Source organism: Manis javanica, chromosome 6 (assembly GCF_040802235.1).
Source record: "Manis javanica isolate MJ-LG chromosome 6, MJ_LKY, whole genome shotgun sequence".
NCBI lineage: Eukaryota > Metazoa > Chordata > Mammalia > Pholidota > Manidae > Manis > Manis javanica.
The window spans coordinates 18,391,972-18,410,609 of NC_133161.1; the positions used below are offsets into that span (position 1 = coordinate 18,391,972).

Sequence of the window (18,638 nt, forward strand, 5' to 3'; positions counted from 1 at the left end):
GACAGCCTCTTCAACAGCTGGTGTTGGCAAAACTGGACAACTACATGTAAGAGAATGAAACTGGATCATTGTCTAACCCCATACACAAAAATAAATTCAAAATGGATCAAAGACCTGAATGTAAGCCATGAAACCATAAAACTCTTAGAAAAAAACATAGGTAAAAATCTCTTGGACATAAACATGACTGACTTCTTCATGAACATATCTCCTCGGGCAAGGGAAACACAAGCAAAAATGAAGAAGTGGGACTACATCAAACTGAAAAGCTTCTGTACAGCAAAGGACACCATCAATAGAACAAAAAGGCAACCTACAGTATGGGAAAATATATTCTAAATGACAGATTCGATAAAGGGGTGACATCCAAAATATATAAAGAGCTCATGCACCTCAACAAATGAAAAGCAAATAATACAATAAAAAAAATGGTCAGAGGAACTGAACAGACAGTTCTCCAAGGAAGAAATTCAGATGGCCAACAGGCACATGAAAAGATGCTCCACATCGCTAGTTATCAGAGAAATGCAAATTAAAAGCACAATGAGATATCACCTTACACCAGTAAGGATGGCCACCATCCAAAAGACAAACAACAACAAATGTTGGCAAGGTTGTGGAGAAAGAGGAACCCTCCTACACTGCTGGTGGGAATGTAAATTAGTTCAAACATTGTGGACAGCAGTATGGAGGTTTCTCAAAATGCTCAAAATAGACATACCATTTGACCCAGGAATTCCACTTCTAGGAATTTACCCTAAGAATGCAGGAGCCCAGTTTGAAAAAGACAGATGCACCCCTATGTTTATCGCAGCACTATTTACAATAGCCAAGAAATGGAAGCAACCTAAATGTCCATCAGTAGATGAATGGATAAAGAAGATGTGGTACATATGCACAATGGAATATTACTCACCCATAAGAAGAAAACAAATCCTACTATTTGCAACAACATGGATGGAGCTAGAGGGTGTTATGCTCAGTGAAATAAGCCAGGCAGAGAAAGATAAGTACCAAATGATTTCACTCATCTGTGGAGTATAAGAACAAAAGAAAACTGAAGGAACAAAACAGCAGCAGACTCACAGAACTCAAGAATGGACTAACAGTTACTAAAGGGAAAGGGACTGGAGCGGGTGGGTGGGAAGGGAGGGAGAAGGGGAATAACAGGCATTATGATTAGCATACATGATGTACAGGGGGCACAGAGAAGATAAGCAGTGACTCTATAGCATCTTACTATGCTGATGGACAGTGACTGTAATGGGGTATGTGGTGGGTTCTTGATAATGTGGGGAGTCTAGTAACTACAATGTTGCTCATGTGACTGTATATTAATGATACCAAAATTTTTAAAAAAAGGAAAAAGAAAAGACTAGGAACAACAATTGCTGGTAAGGATGCAGAGAAAGGGGAACCCTCCTACACTGCTGGTGGGAATGTAAACTAATTCAACCATTGTGGAAGGCAATATGGAGGTTCCTCAAAAAACTAAAAATAGAAAAATACCTTTCACCCGGGAATTCCACTGCTAGGAATTTACCCAAAGAAAACAACTTCTCAGATTTAAAAAGACATATGCTTCCCCTATGTTTATCGCAGCACTATTTACAATAGCCAAGATATGGAAGCAACCTAAGTGTCCCTCAGTAGGTAAATGGATAAAGAACAAGTGGTACATATATACAATGGAATGCGATTTAGCCGTAAGAAAGAAACAGATCCTACCATTTGCAACAACATGGATGGAGCTAGACGGTATTATGCTCAGTGACATAAGTCAGGCAGAGACAGACAAATACCAAGTGATTTCCCTCATTAGTGGAGTATAACAATGAAGCAAAACTGAAGGAACAAAACAGTAGCAGACTCACAGACTCCAAGAAGGGACTAGTGGTTACCAAAGGGGAGGGGTGGCAGAGGGTGGGTGGGGAGGGAGGGAGAAGTCGATTGTGGAGTATCATGACTGGTGCACATGGTGTGTGTGGGGTCACAGGGAAGACAGTGTAGCTCAGAAAAGATAAGTGGTGACTCTGTGGCATCTTACTACACTGATGGGCAGTGACTGCAATGGGGTTTGGGGGGAACTCGATAATAAGGGTGAATGTAATAACCAGATTGTTTTTCTTGTGAAACCTTCATAAGAGTGTGTATCAATGACACCTTAATAAACAAAAAAAATTGTATTTTGTTGGCCAGGAGACAGTATTAAGACAAGCAGAATGGATCCTTCAGAAAAGTGGACTTGGCTTTATAAAAGGAAAAACTTACCAAGGATTAGAAGAGCAATGAATAATAGTGACTATTTTAGGAAACAATTTCTTTCTTGTAACTCAAGGTCTTTTTTTTCCCTCTCCACCACGACAAGCTGGCTGTCCACTTGTCATGATACCATAAAGGAGATTTAAAGCAATGACTGGAAAGTAAGAATCAATTCCAACAGTGAGATTCTGGGGTTTCATTAAAATGTCCTGGGAATAAACTCATAAATATTATTAAGTCAAAGACCATCACCAAGGATTCTGCAATAGTCAACTGCCCTAAATTCATCATTATGTTCTGCCATAGCCATGTAGGATTATGAAAATGGATTTAAACATCTGTGTAATTATATCTAGTCATGTCTAATCACACCAACAATAAAAAGGAATACTCTACACATCAAAGAGCAAATGAGTATAAAGTAATGTGAGTAGTATTTTTTAAAAGGCTAAAAGTACAAGTAGTGACTCTACAGCATCTTTCTATGCTGATGGACAGTGACTATAATGGGGTATGTGGTGGGGACTTGATAATGAGGGGGAGTGTAGTAACCACATGTTGTTCATATGAAACCTGAGCATAAGATTGTATATCAATGAAAACTTAAAAAAAAAGAGGCTAAAAGTACAAAAGAAGAAAGTAGCATTTGGATCTGTCGTTTTATAGGTAAAAAGTTTTCCATAGACTGCAACTGCCATTGTGCTGGTAAATGTTTAATAATCAGCTCTCTGAGTGGGGGCAGAAGCCCTGCTTTGCAGCCTTTGCTGATTGCTGTGGTGTAAATACTCCCGGTCAAGGCCAATTTCAAGGTACCAATATGATGTCACTGAACACAGAGTAGGAAGAAAAGTTCACAGTGAGCTCCAGGGAGCACGCGCAAGCCCACTCCCGTGAGTCTGAAACTGTTCTCATGATTAATATCATATAACTTTACCAACCCCACTCCAACCCACCCCCTCAAAAACAAACCAACAAACAAAAAAAACACATGTTCGGTAAAGATATTCTTCTTTAAATATAGGTTTTATCCATTTTGGCTGTAACTAGGTTTAACACATATAAATCTGTATTTATGTCTCAATGTGAGAGATGCAGTTTATAGGAAAACATTCCCCAAATATTTCTCCTCAACTGACTTCTCCATACTCCTTACTGCTTATCACACAACAGAGGGGGAACAGAGCGATTGTTACAGACCTATTATGAATAATATCAAAAAATTATTAATAGTTTGGCACAGTATATATATAATTGGAATAAGATAAATTCACAAAAGTCAAAGAATCATTTAGTAAAATATCTGAATCAAAACCCTGAGATTTTGAAAGCAAAATAAATAATTTGGGTACCAACATTTTCATGGGCTTCAGCACAGTATTAAACAACTTATACATCTAGAATTATCAATATCTAAGAAAGTGCTGTTAGTATTTAAAGACGCATATTCAGGCATGCAGGGATAAAATGACATCACATCTAGAAACTGCTTTAAAATACTTCAACAAAGAATTAAAAAGAAAAACAGGAAATGGAGCAAGTAAGGTAAAATCTTGATAACTATTCAATGTGGAATGATTAGTGTGTGGGGGGGTGTGTCTTTCTAATTTTTATGTTTGAAATTATCCCCCCAAGTCCCCTAGAAATAGTTTTAAAAAAGCTGCCAGAAAATCACCAGTTATATTTAACACAGAAAACATTTCTTAATTTTCCCTAGATCCACTGGAGTCTTTAGTAAACACCCTCTTAAATCCTGTTTCACCATGTCTGCATATTACATACAGATATATTAACAACTGGAGCACAATAACACAATTTAACTGTTAAAATTAAACCTGAGCTTGCACTCTCCAATTCCGAAGTACCTATATAAAGCCTCAAGACCTTCGTAGGGTCCTTTTTTTGACCTTGCACAGACATCTATCACCTTATTCATAACAATATATTAATTGTTCTCTCATAAAGGAAAAGTGCTCAAGGTAAACACCCACCTTCAGTCACTTTAGACCTCTTCTGCTGGGTACTGGCCTGACAAATAGTATTCACTCAGTAAGCCATGATTTAGGGAAAGCCGAGAGCTGGATAGCATGACACTCTTCACATACCATCAGAAGCATTAAGTTTAACAAGCTTAGAAGGTGGCATTCAATGATCTCAAAAGGACCTACCTAGAGAAATAACCTGACATCCTATGCTCACAACACCCCTCCACATAACAATTGGGTACAAGTATGTTGCAGGTTTACCATTAAATGAAGAAAAGTTTTACATTCTGGGCCCAGGTGATTGTTCTGCCAAACTAACCTCATGCATCTCATATTTTAATATTTTATTTCATCTCTATTTTTTACTACATTTTGAAATAGTTAACTGTGTTGCTCTCTGTCTCCCCAGGAACTGTGGCCACCTTCAAGGTAGGGTCTTTTTATCTCATATTTAAATATAATACCTACAGCTCCAATATAGAGTTCAATAATAATTGATGAACACAACAAATTAAATCCATTTTGAGAAGGCAGAAAGAAATTACCACAAACCCAAATGACATGATCAAACAAACTATTAACCCAGAGATCCCCGAGGAGTGTAGCATACGAGATTCACGCTGTTTTTTCAAAAGGAAAATAAAATACCATTGTTATTCTCCATTTACCCAATCAAAAAATGTTCTGTACTAAATGGAAGACACAGAATCTCACTAAAACTCCAGGAAAGTTCTGCTATGACACTTTGAACATCTTCAAGTTGAACTATGTTCTATGAAAAACGCCTCATTTCAAACAAAAATTCAAAGGAAAATTTTCTTATTCATCTTAATAATCAAAAAAAGCCAAAGGATAACTTAAAATTATTTAATGACCTCAATTTTTGTTTGATATTTTCCCCACACCTTAATTGGTAAATACTAAATTCAAACTTCAGAACCATGCCTGTTTGCTCTTCTGAAATCTTTGATACTTAAGTAGTATGTAGTTTTATGCAGTGATCCATTTTGTATGAATCAGTAAAGAAAAAGGATGACCACACAGCAAACATACCAAGCATAAAGCAGGCTCACAAGAACTGATACAAATTTGTCTGTTTAAGAATTTGCATTTTTACTATTAATGCTTCTTAGAGGAAGCCTATAAAGTGATTTTAAGTCTTGTGATCTTCTTAAAGCACAAAAGAGAACAAAGTATTCGAATGATCACAGAATGCTTGGTAATTTCACTCTGATTTCTTTCACGCAGGACTCCATGGAGAGCATCTTGGTGCGCTATAATTATTTATTTACTAAATTTCTGATTTTGATGACATGCAATGGATTTAATTATTTATTTACTAAATGTCTGAGTTTGATGACATGAAATGGATTTAAATATTGTTATGCAGATGATGCTCAGGTACTCTTCCTTCTGACATACTTACCTATTTTTACTCCCAGTACATTCTTGTCTAAGATCCAATACCATATGCATTGAAATAAGTTGTTCTTCAATGTTTCAAAACCTGATTTATTAGTTGTTCACATTCCATCTGCCACAGAAAACTACAATGTGCTTTTACTTTTCACTCGCTGCACAAAAGGTTGAGGCTCAATTTTCCTTCACTTTATCATTTGATCAGCATATCTGACACATGTGTTAAGTCCTCCTTTCAACTCTATAAGTCACTTAAAATTCATGTATTTTTTTATGATTAGTCCAGTACAGCAGGAGCCTGACTAATGCATTTGTCATCCTTCATATCTACTAATGTTCCAGAAAACTGGCCTCAAAAAACTATCCTTGTTATTACAAAAAACAGTGAAGCAAGTCTGAAACACTGATGCTTGTCCAAAGTGAGAAAACAAATTACTTTATTATTAACAAATACATATCGCATTATCTATAGCTATGAAAGGATAGAGCAATCCCGGGATCCATGAATAACAAGAAGGAATAACAACAGATGAAATAATCTGAGGGTGTGGGAATTTTTAGGAAAAAGAGAAAGAAGAGTCAAGGAAGACACCCAACACATCCCTCTAGGACCAAAAAAAAATCATCATTTAGAACAACAGCAAGGAAAGCAGGCTCTCCAAGGTGAGATGGGTCTTAGTTCTAATTGCTCTAGAAGGCTAAAGGAGCATTCAGGAAAGATGTTTGGGACGTAGGGGATTTGCAATGATGGGTAAATTCAGACACTGACAGAGGAAGGAAATGAAGATGCACAGCATAGTATTAATGATAAGGGCCCTGAGGATGTTGATACCTGGGGAACCCTGGGTTCTTTGTGGGAACTGCCAGGAATGAGATACAGGGCGTGATGAGATGGAGGTGAGCCTGTGTAAGGGTTGTGGGCATTGAGGACCACGGGCAGATACACAGTTCTGGGGCCCTCACCTTCACTCTTCTGTGGGTGGTGTAGAAGCTACCCTCCTGAACGGTCTTAGTCAATGAAGAATTCTCAATCCTCCCCTTGCTTACTGATCTAGCAGTGCCAACTGACACAAGTAACGGTTCCTTCCTGGAAACAATTCCTTCACTGAGCTCCAGGGCCCTGTAAGCTCTTGGTTCTCCTCCTGACTCCTGGGACAGTTTTCTTACTGAAAGTTTTCATCTTCCTACCATTCAGCATTTGAGCATTCCAGGGCTCACCCCTCGGACCCTCTCCCTACTCTAGATACATGCCACATAAGACTTCATTGAACTTGGTGGCTTTAAATTATCACCTATATGCTAATGACACCTCAATTCATATCTCCACTCCAGACCTCTCTTCTCCTGAACTCCAGACTTGTGCGGCCAACTGACTACTCAGTATCTCTATTGGAATTCTAATAAGCATGACTCTAATTTAATATGTCCAAACCAAATTCTGACCCACTTCCCATCCCCTACTTGCTCCTCTAGTAGTCTTCCTTTTCTCCATAAAAATAAAGTACTGACTCTTGCTATAACAAGGATGAACCTGAAAACTGTTACACTAAGTGACAGAAACCAGACATAAAAAGCCACATATTGTATAGTTTCATTTATACTAAGTGTCCAGAATAGGCAATCCCTCAAGACAGAAAATAGATTGGTGATGGCCAGGAGTTGGGGGAAGGAGAGACGTAGAATGCTCATAGATAAGCGTTCCTTTTTGGGATAGTAAAAATGTTCTGGAATTAGGTAATGGTCATGGTTGCACAACTCTGAGCATAATAAAAATCACTATTCTGTATGCTGTCAAGTGGTGAATATTACAGTATGTGAATTTTATCTCAATAAAAACATTTAAATAAAATAAAAGATGGCAGGAACTTTGTTTCCTCTTGTATCTCCAGCAAATGTAACACCACCTGACAATAGTGGGTACTCAGAAAATATTTGCTGAAAAAGTGACAAGTTAGTCTCTGGAGTTTATATTCACATCTCAACAGAACTACTGTGCTGTTCCCTCTTTTTCATACATCAATATCTTGATGTACAAGAGAGGTAAGACCAAAAGCCCATCGTTCTCTCTTAAAGTCTGGCCTAAAAGTTAATGTAAATATGAAGAAAGAGCAAAATGAGAAGTACAATGCATGTTACTTCTTTAATTTCAGAACTCTCTGAAGATAATTTTAATTATTTAGGTATTTGTATCACACTGCATTTAAGATTAAACACTATGTTTTGTAGAGCACAAAGGATAAATTCTAAATAATTCGCAGATCGGTACTACAAAACTATTTTGTGTATGGTACAATAAAAGAAAAAAGTCTAACAGACAATGCTCTGCCCTCAAGGAATTTATAACCTACATGGATAGAAAATAAATACACAAGTCCTAACATTTCCAAAGATGAGAAACTAGCAAGTAAAATAATAAAATTATGTAGGATTTTAATTTGGTAGCACCAAGGAGAAAACCTCGTATCCCTTATTCTCCATTTTTTAACTCTGGCATTTTTTTCAGTGTGGACAGGAGCATATCATCAACTGGGACAGTAGTAGATATTCAGTGATTTTTTATTTAGTTGATAACCTCACACTATACCATAGTACCTAGGGAATCACATCTCTCACACATGCGCGCACACACATTAGAAAGGAGCTCGTTTTCCATCTCCCATTGGCAGGCAGAGATCACTCCTGACGGCACAGGTTTCCCCAGGGTGCAGCTGCCTCGGTGCTCATGTCAAGGCACAGGAACACTTGTTAAGAAGAAAGGCCCAGCTGAAGCTAAAATACCTGATCGCCTAGATTTCACCCTGCCATATCGTATTCCTCAACCTGTTTGTCCATCATCTCCCTTCTCATCATGGCAGTGTTGTTTTGTCTGAAATTCAATCACAGATGAATTAGACTTTAGGAAACATTCCCATTCTCGCTCTGTAGTCACATCAGAAACTCTAGACCCCGTGTTAATTTCGTTACCACTTTCAGTTCTTGCATTTCAATGCAAAATCACTCTCCCTGGAGAATGCCACTGATATTGGCAGGAAAGCACACAGGAGGCTGCCACACAACTCAATCGCCAGCAACGACCAGGGAAACCCAACCCTCAGCAGACATTAGTAATCATGGGAAAACAGCCAGAACTTTAATTACAATTCTTTCAAAAACAGCCAGATTTCAAAATGCTGTTATTCTAGGATGTGACCCTAATACAGTGCTTAATCAAAGCCATTGCCAGTATGAGAATAACCTGCAGACTTTAATAAAAACCAATTTCATAGAAGTCAGTGTGTCAGCACTATGCTGGACTCAGTTTAGCAAAACTCTGAAAAGTTTACACATATACACATTCTATAGATAAAGTGTATTTATACAAATACACACATGTGCACATCCACATTTACACTGCTATTTAGGCAGGCAGTCACACAAGTAAGGTTATGGAGTCAACAGAAGTCCTGCAGAATGTGAACTTGTATAATTGGTGACCAGCTGGGTGAGCAGGTGCAGGATCTGGACTGGACTGCCCACATGTCCCAGAGACGACCTGGAGTGTTTCTTCAAAATACCAACTGGGGGTATGGCATTTTTTATGCCAAGCCTTTGCTGGCAATAGGCACAAGCCCCAGATGTTCCGGAAGTCATGAAGCTTGACTTGACTCAGCCACCAGTTCTATTTTTAGGCTATATCCTGGCAATGGCAAAGGCCATGATCATACCTTAAGACACAGCAGCTGCCACAGCTGCTTCTGTAGCTGGAAAGTTCACAGGAGAGCTGTTTTCTGGCATCAAGGAAAAGGAAAGAAAAGAAAAGCAGAAAACTGCTAGCCCGTCTTGTCTGCTCTACTCTCACTTTGAGCGCTTGTCTCTGCTCCCCAAACTGAAGAGAACTGGGGAGGTGGCAGGGGGTGACAGAGCACTGGGAGGGAGAGGCCATACTGAAATGTTCTGTATTTTCACAAAGATGATTTCTACCAGGGAATATTGTCTTTAACACTGTGACATATGTACAATATGGAGAGCTACTTATAGCCAATTAGAGTTGTAGGGAGTAAGTTGACTCGAAATTTTTAAAAAATAAATATGCCCATATGCGTGTACATGGGGTATATATACATACATACATCTCCAAACATTTGCAGAGATTGCTTTATATCACAAGATATTTCCACCAGATCTTTCCACTAATAAAAGGGGAGAAATTGCTCTAAATATAAATAATGTGACTAGCAGTGATTATTCCATGCTAAGGACTGCAGTGAACATCAAAATTCAGCATTTCAATTAACTAAAAAACAATGTGAGATTTTTTTACCCCAGGAAAAAAAAATACCCCAATCACAGAGAGGCCTATTTTGAGGAGGATGGGAGGAGGTGGGTGAGAATATGCCAAAGCTATTTCTTAATTTTCTTAAAAAGTAGCATATAAACAAGGAAGAAATGGCCAAGGGAGTCTACACCCATCACATTTCTGTGCACCGTTACCAGAAAAATCTTTAGGAGATTCTTCCCAAGACAGGTGGTTCACAGCAAACGTGCTTTCAACTGCATATTGACAGTATTTATTTATGTACTTGAATGGCATAATTTGTATGTAGTTGGTACTTCTATAGAAGCTAAGAAAGAGGCTATTTCACAAATGCCTATTTGAAATATTACAAAAGGTTTGAGATATACATGACCCCATGTGCAAAAGGCAACTAAAGGTTTGAAATATTACAAAAATAACACCACAGTGCTTTATACTAAAACCCTTTGCTGGTCACAGAGACAGAGACGCATTTCTTTCCCACTACAGACTCTGAGGAAATAAAGGGATGAGATGACAAACTTGTAAAGCTTATATTCTTGTGAATCAGAATAAAAATTTTTTTTGCTTTTGATTCCTGAATTATGAATTCTTAGAACATCAGAGAGACTCATATGTAAATGAAAATGCAGAAGTTTTTCTAAATGATTTTCTAATTATCTGTTGCTTTGGAGATTTTACAACATTGATTCTCCACATTAGTGCAAATAACAGAGGGTTAGTCTGCACACAGGTGACTGGGCAAGTGGGAAACTACCACACCCTCATTTCGCTAAAGAGGAAAAGAGGTCTACATTAGTAATACCTTAGAATAATACAGCTATGTAATGTCCAAATCGATTTTGCAGTCACACTTCCATATGAGCTTCACAGTTCTATGAGGTAAAGCAAGGGTTACTGAAGCAATTGTTGAGAAAATCCAGTTACCAAAAAGGGAAGCGCCTTGCTTTATGATCCCTACAGAAGGTTAGTGGTTTAAAACAAATGACAATGTGCTAGACAATGCAAGGTATATTCAAACACCTCAAAAGTCAAGGGCCTCTCTCTAGTTTCCAGTAGCTGTTCTATGATTAACTTGCAATGTGATATTTAAGGGAAATAATGTCAAGTTGGAAAATGAATTTTCACTTTATAGAGTAAGGCACCACTTTCCCAATATCTCATCACAGATACTAAGATAAATAATAAATAAAAGGTAGGCTTTGGCTACAAAACATTATACACAATTTCCAGAAAAAGGGTTGATCTCTGCTCATCCATCAGAAACAAATGATGTTCAGGAAGGGCCTTTAGATGTCAATGCTAATGTCAGAAAGGCTAATTTGGTATCTGTTATCAAAGCTGCAAAGATATACCATATTCAGTGAAGCACAGCACATGAAGATTACACAGTATGGTCATCTTCTGCCAAAGAGAAATTAGACGACAAGTTTTCCCTGAGGTAAGGGGACAGTTAAAGGGAAGCCCAGGAAACGATCATGATAATGTAGAAGAATAAGAGAACAAATAGAGAAAGACAGGAATACACAGAAAATAGAAATACAGTATCATCCAGCAAGGACAATATGACAAAAACATAAAACATAGCTTTACTCATCTTGGAAATGTCTGCTCCCTCTAAAACTAGGAAAAGTTAGAAAGCCTCTCCATTTGCACATGAGGTCATGTCCTCTACTGAGAGATGAGGCTTTATAACAGTGCTGACCAGTGGAAATACTATGTGAATCTCATATACAATTTGGAAATTTCCAGTAATCAGATTAAAAAAGTAAAATGAAACCAGTAAGATTAGCTTAATTAATATTAAACCCCATATATCCAACAAAAATATATAGTCGTACTTTTAATGTGATATTTTACTTTAATATTAAGTCTACAAAATCTAGTTTGCATTTTACATTTAGAGCACACCTTAATCCAGACATTAAATGTTCATCAGAAAAATTTGGTCTATATTAAGACTTCATAAAATTTATAATTGAAAAAGTAGATTTCACACACCCAAGTTGTTCCATATATAATTGAAAGGTTTCAGCAACTGAATCAAATAACAGTTTTTAATTAAAATCGAATAAAATTTAAAATTCTGCTCCTTAGTTGCATTAGCCACATTTCAAGAGCTTAAATAGCCTCATGGGATTCATGGCTACTATGCTGAATAGCACAGCCGCACACGGTAAGTTCTGCAGTCTCCAGAATGCTGGGCATCATTCCACAGATACTGGCACAGATTTCAAAAGGATAAATGGAGGTAAGCAAAGTCCACATACTAAGTAATTGATCATCTGTTCACTAACATAATCAATTTGATTGATTAGACTGGGCAGTTGTGGTAGAGAATGTTAGTTGTAGCCAACAGTCACTCTCATATTAATAACGCTAATGATTTTCAGTTGAGAATCTTGAAATTCAGACTACATTTCCAGCCTCCCCTCGTAGTTAGGTATGGCTCTATCACCAAGTATTGGCCATTGGATATAAGCAGAAATGTTGTGTGGTAGCTTCCTGGAATCTCCCTTAAAAGAGAGCTGGTGCAAAAACCCTTTGTCACTTTTCTGTTTTATCTCTGCATTCAGTGACTGCAAAGTCCACCGTCTTGAATGAAGGTTCTGTCACAGACCGAGTTGGAACAAGCCAGACTCTCCAAGGACTTAGTAGCACAAAGCCATTAGACCTCAACCACATACTCCCTTGACTTCTGAGTAAGGGAATAATACATCTACCCTGAAGAAGCCACTGCGTTTTAGGTCTTTGCTACTCACAGCCAAACCTAACCCATTCTGAGAGAGCGGGTGCACCCGGGACATCAGGCACCACTGCCCTATTCATCAAGCTTGACCTGTGTGACCCAGCTAGCTGAAGAGAGGTTCCATGAACACTGAAGAAGACCAAAAAAAACTGAACATTTGGCCACCTACCCAAATTCATATCCCCCTCAATTTCTTCTTCTCAAAAAACTCTGAATTTGTTCATCTGGACCGCAGAATGCTTTATGCAAGCTTAACTCAATACCCTTTAAGTCCAGAGGCATATTTAGGCAAAGGGTCTGCAGTTCAGGCCAGTAAGGCAGAGGACCTTCTGGGAAAAGATCATTTGTTTTTTAAAGGAAATTTTAAAGAAGAGGTGGGCCTTTGTTGCCTCGAGATCTTGTGTGGATGTGATAACTGTGACACTGTGTACTTGGGACACCGGTGCCACCTTGGAACCGATGTGAAGATGAAGCCCACGCTTAGGAAAGGGAAAGCCCGGGAGAACAGCAGGGCAACAAAGCTGGAGGCCTGGACCAGAGGTCCCCCCTGATGCAGAGACTTCTTGTTGGGCTGACTGAGGAGCCCATTTAGTGAGGGGGTGCTTCTAGTACAAACAGTCAAAGGCATACGAAATGACACAAGAATTTCTCCACAGAAGCATCCCATTATTTTCCAAACTCTAAAACAAACAAACAGAAAAGAAAACAAGAAATTATAAACAAAACCAAAACATACAACTGAGCTATAAGAAGAGAGGGATCTATTACATAAAGGATAGGATTTAATAACAAGAAAATCTGATTTTAAGTACTTCTATTCACTCATTTTGCAAATATGCACAATTCAGTGCATATTTTCCCTATGTGTAAAAACAAAGTTAATGTGGCCTATTCTTGTCTTTACTTCAAAACGAGGCAGCACATTAGGAAATAAAACAGCCAGAACTCTCACAAAATTTCTCATAAATCCATAGTTACAGTTTCTTTCTGCAATGTAAAATGAGATAACCAGAGAGCATTTCTACTATTGCAGCTAAAGGACAAGAAAGAAATCCAGATTTTGTCAAGGACTGGGATACCCAATATATGAAGTACCTAAGCTGTGAAAGCTATTCTGGAGCAAGCCAAACGGTGGTGAGGGAGACGTGGCCAAGGCCACTCGAGCACGACCGCTAGTCAGCTAGGACGGAAGAAAGCCAGGCAGACAGAGGGGCCAGATCCGGGCTTCAGCACCTTCAAGAGAACCCTGAGAGGACAGAGGCTGGATGGGGAGGAACAACGGACAATCCCAAACTCGGGGCCTTTCCATCAATTCCTTAGAAAACATCTAAGAGTTGAGAGGTTTGGTGAGAAGGTACAGGAAGTACGAAACATAAGAAGGAGTTTCCTGTTGTCAGGAGTGTGAGCTTTAGAATTAGAAACATCAAAGTTCAATATTTGCTAAAGGAAAGGAAGGGAGAAAGATCTTCACACAGAATTTTTTTGCTCTTTTTCTATGCCATTTTTCAAGACTAGCTTTTATTTTCTTCCACTTAAGGTTTTACCCATTGTCTGGAATCTGCAAAGCCTCATATACTTCCTCGTTTTTGGTCGAAGAGGAACAACAGCAAACCTTCACCAAACTGGTTCCCTTTAAGGTAGATTCTAAAATTCCTCTCTCTGTTTAGGCTGTAATAGATCTACTTCCGAGACACCCTGCGAAAGCTGTGAAAGCTATTTGGGAGCAAGGCAAATGGTGGTGAGGGAGACATGGCCAAGGCCACTTGAGTAATCAATGTGATGGTCAGTATGACAATATTTGTTGTGAAACACAGAAAAGAAGTAATATGAAAGGTCACGACTTCTGTAATTTACATAAGTATTTTGGTGCTGTTTGTCCTTTTGTTGTTACATGTGAAACAGGAGAATGAGTAACACCCAGGCATCCAAGAATAATCAATATGACTGTATTTGGTTTAAGGAGAGTCTGTTAATCATAATGCCCCAATTCTACTTGTTGGAAGAATATTACTTATTTTTATCTAGTGTACAGTTTGGCATCAAAGTAATTTTTTTTGATAAATGCTTTTATAAAAGGTATTAAATTCTATTACATCTTTATGTAACCACATAAACTGTGGATTCTGACAGGAAATTTGAATGCATTTATTCTTGTTTTAATATTTAATCACAAACAAAGGTTTTTTTTGTTTGCTTATTCATAAATTATTTTATATACTTTTCTAAGATGTCTATTTTACTATATTTGCTCAAATATGCTTGCTCATCTATTATAGAAACACTCTGTTACAAGAATTCTGGAAAAGTAAGACGCAGAAGTTGTAACAACTGGGTGTAACAAGGAAAGGACTGGCTTCTCCTTTCCATGTGTGGAAAACACAGACCTGAAGAATCTAAAATCAGGAGAGATTTCTCTAATCCAAGAGCCTCCATCCAAGAAGATCTCCTCTGGGTATTTCCTACACAGATCTGACAACCTCATCAGCTATTCTTCTCAAGCCAGACTCGCAAAGCCAAACTGCTTCCCATTTTATAATTACATACACATTAGTAATTCAGGGAGCAGGATGGCCTATGGCTTAAAGATTTCAGGCTGGATTATCTCAGGCTCTGAAGGTTATGCCTGCAAGGTGGGGATTAGCAGAGTTAATTTCAGATAGTGAACTGGAGATACCAAGGCTGATGAAGAAATGTCAGAGTCCACAACCAGAACAATAAAGCAACATCTGCAGTCTTGCCTGGGCAAATCTCTCCTTGCCTGGATGTTACTCATTCTCCTGTTTCACATGTAATAACAAAAGGACAAACAGCACCAAAATACTTATGTAAATTACAGAAGTCATGACCTTTCACATTACTTCTTTTCTGTGTTTCACAACCAATGAAGACTGAGTAGAATCAATGAGTCCAAAATCAAAGACCTTCCTGATTTTTGGAAGATTTAAGCCCTTTGATTAATATTTATAAATTTTATAAATTTACTGTTGGATGGATCTTTCCAGGCCTCTCCCGCTAAGTCTAGGTGTCAGCATTCCTATGTGCAATATAGTGGCCAAAAAGGAATACTTTCCACGTGCTTCTTTGGCTGCAAAGATCTCAAGTCCAGATCTTGCCATACTTTCGTTAGGACAAAGAATAATCTCAGCAGACTAATTCATGTGTTCTGAATGGGAAAAATACAAAAACTGAGTGGCCCCCACAGATTACAAGATCAGGATCACAACACACTTCACTGCCTCAGGTCTTCCTACCATATGTACCTTGTTGCCACCACACGGGGCCAATGAAAGCAAATGAACCAGTTCTCAGACCTACCTTCATTCAATCCTCCAAACCCCACCAAATACCACTTTTTATACTCCAATGAGCTGCCCATTTTGTCCAACAGGGACCTACAAGGAATCGTTGCCAAGTAGCTGCCTCTGGGGAGGCCTTTTACACTAGGTGAAACCTCAACCCATATGGGGACGGGAGGGCTCTTGACTCTGATCAGGAAAGAATTCTTGATCAGGTTGAACAAGTGTCAGTGAGGAAGGAACTCATCAGCGTGAGACTAGAAGCAAATGTCAGCAGCCCTGCAGGCAGCAGAGAGCAAGGCAGAGCAGAGGGAGGCAAGGGAAGTTCATGGAACCGCTCAGTATGGGGCAAATCCCCTGCCAACTCCTAAAGCTAGGGTCACCTGGAGTCCACTGTCCACTTGATCTGCACAGCATGGGAGTTATATCCCTACCAACCCAGAATTTGGGGGAGCCACAGAGCACTGGATGGACTAAGTTTATGGTATGAGAACTTCCACTTTCCTACTGGTCTGAAATAAAAGAGGGAGAGAGAAAAGGATTAAGACTAGAAATGAATGAATGAAATAGCAAAGTGACAAAGACACTTTCCACCAGAGGTGGAATCAGAGAGTTCTTGTTTTTATCATGAAAAAGAGTTCAGAGACAAGTGCAATAGGCTTATGCAACAAGAAAGCCTATTTGACAGACAATACACACTCAGATGAGAGTGTGGGCTAACTCCGAGTGCAGGCACGCTTAAGAGTTTAGGGTTTGAAGTTTTATGGAACCTTTCGGGTAGCGGTTGGCATAAGGCATGAGGTACACAGGAGATTAATGATTCCTTTGAAGTTTTATCTTAAGAATAGGGCTATTTCAGTTCTGTGTTGATCCAGATCTTGTCATTCTTAACCCACAGAGGTTCATTTACAGTCCAGAGGTCTTCGGTCTTGTTACAAAGATACTTAACTGATTAAGGGGCTGGAAGAAGAGGAAGAAGAGCACATAGATTAAACAATAAGCTTGGCCTTTTTCAAGGGCTAAGTAGATTTTTTTTTCATTAAAGTATCATTGATGTATGCTCTTACGGAGGTTTCACATGAAAAACAATGTGGTTACTACATTCCCCCATATTATCGAGTCCCCCCTGAAACCCCACTGCAGTCACTGTCCATCAGTGTACTAAGATGCCACAGAGTCACTACTTGTCTTCTCTGTGCTACACTGTCTTCCCGATGATCCCCCTACGCCATGTGTACTAATCACATACCCCTCAATCCCCTTCTCCCTCCCTCCCACCCACCTTCTCCACTCCTTGGTAACCGCTAGTCCTTTCTTGGAGTCTGTGAGTCTGCTACTGCTCTGTTCCTTCAGTTTTGCTTCATTGTTGTACTCTACAAATGAGGGAAATGCTCTTGTATTTGTTTTTCTCTGCCTGGCTGATTTCACTGAGCATAATACCCTCTAGCTCAATCCATGTTGTTGCAAATGGTAGGATTTGTTTCCTTCTTATGGCTGAATAATATTCCAATGTGTATATGTACCACCTCTTCTTTATCCATTCATCTACTGATGGACACTTAGGCTGCTTCTATATCTTGGCTATTGTAAATAGTGCTGCAATAAACATAGGGGTGCATATGTCTTTTTGAATCTAAGAACTTATTTTCTATGGGTAAATTCCTAGGAGTGGGATTCCCAGGTCATATGGTATTTTTATTTTTAGTTTTTTAAGGAACCTTCATTTTGCTTTCCACAATGGTTGAACTAGGCTAAGTAGATTTTTAAATGGCATGATCCTTGTCCCATTTCCTTGCTCTATTATCTCAGAATCACTTCTGCAAATAGACTGTTAAAAAAGCTCCTTAAAAATTCATATCAGCAACTTAGTTCCAAAAGGTGTATTTTTTAAACAAATATACACAGTGTTATAATGAAGGAAAAGAAGCAGTGTTGCTAGGAAATATGACTGTGTGTGTGTGTGTGTGTGTGTGTGTGTGTGTGTGTGTGTGTGTGTGTAATTAAAATGGAATTAACAACAAAATAATTGAAAAGGGAGCAAAAAAGTGCTGGTTTCCATTTCCTTATTTTGTATGTAATAGAGAATAATGGCGAAAAAGCAATCTTTGTTATTATTTTACTTAATGGGTAATAAATTATTCTTCTCCCAAACAGAAAACCATAAATAAGTAAACCACATACATTGAAACTGTAAGACTGAAGGCACTGAGGGGAGGGGGTAGCACGTCAGACACTGATGACATGCCAAAGTCCCTGGCTGCTGCCCCCTTCCCAGCCAATCCTCCCGCCGCTGTAAATCTAAGCTCTGCCTCCCCCTACCTTCTTTAAAAACTCGCTGCCTGTCTACTTTCTCGCGACTTCCCCAGCCTCCATTTCCGTAGACTAGGGAACCTCGCCCGGGGCGTTCGAATAAACTACCTAGCCCTTTGTTGCCTTTCTTCGCCAGCTTATTTCGGCTAAAATTTATCTTACAGAAACAAATGGCATTTTGTTTTTAGGATGATATTTAATATTTTTAAAGGGTGGAATGGGGAGGGCCAGGTGGAGAAGAAGAGAGACAAGAAACCATTATGTGTATGTGGCATTTAAATTTGTTTCCTGGATTGACCTGAGGATCTGGGTCTCATGAATCTAAA

At 38.8% G+C, this 18,638-nt stretch overlaps 1 protein-coding gene across 4 annotated transcripts in view; it reads right to left on the reverse strand.

Moving 5' to 3' along the window:
• The window catches only part of EXOC4 (exocyst complex component 4), a 778,194-nt gene that overhangs the window by 438,165 nt on the left and 321,391 nt on the right, over positions 1 to 18,638 (reverse strand). Inside the window, exon 10 of one of the 4 annotated variants that reach the window (XM_073238448.1) lies at positions 8,495 to 8,529. The exons of the other annotated variants lie outside the window; for them this stretch is intronic. Coding sequence (XP_073094549.1) covers positions 8,510 to 8,529 — 20 coding nt within the window. The 3' untranslated portion in view covers positions 8,495 to 8,509. Of the gene's footprint in view, positions 1 to 8,494; positions 8,530 to 18,638 lie in introns of those variants that run through there. 4 annotated transcript variants of the gene reach the window in all.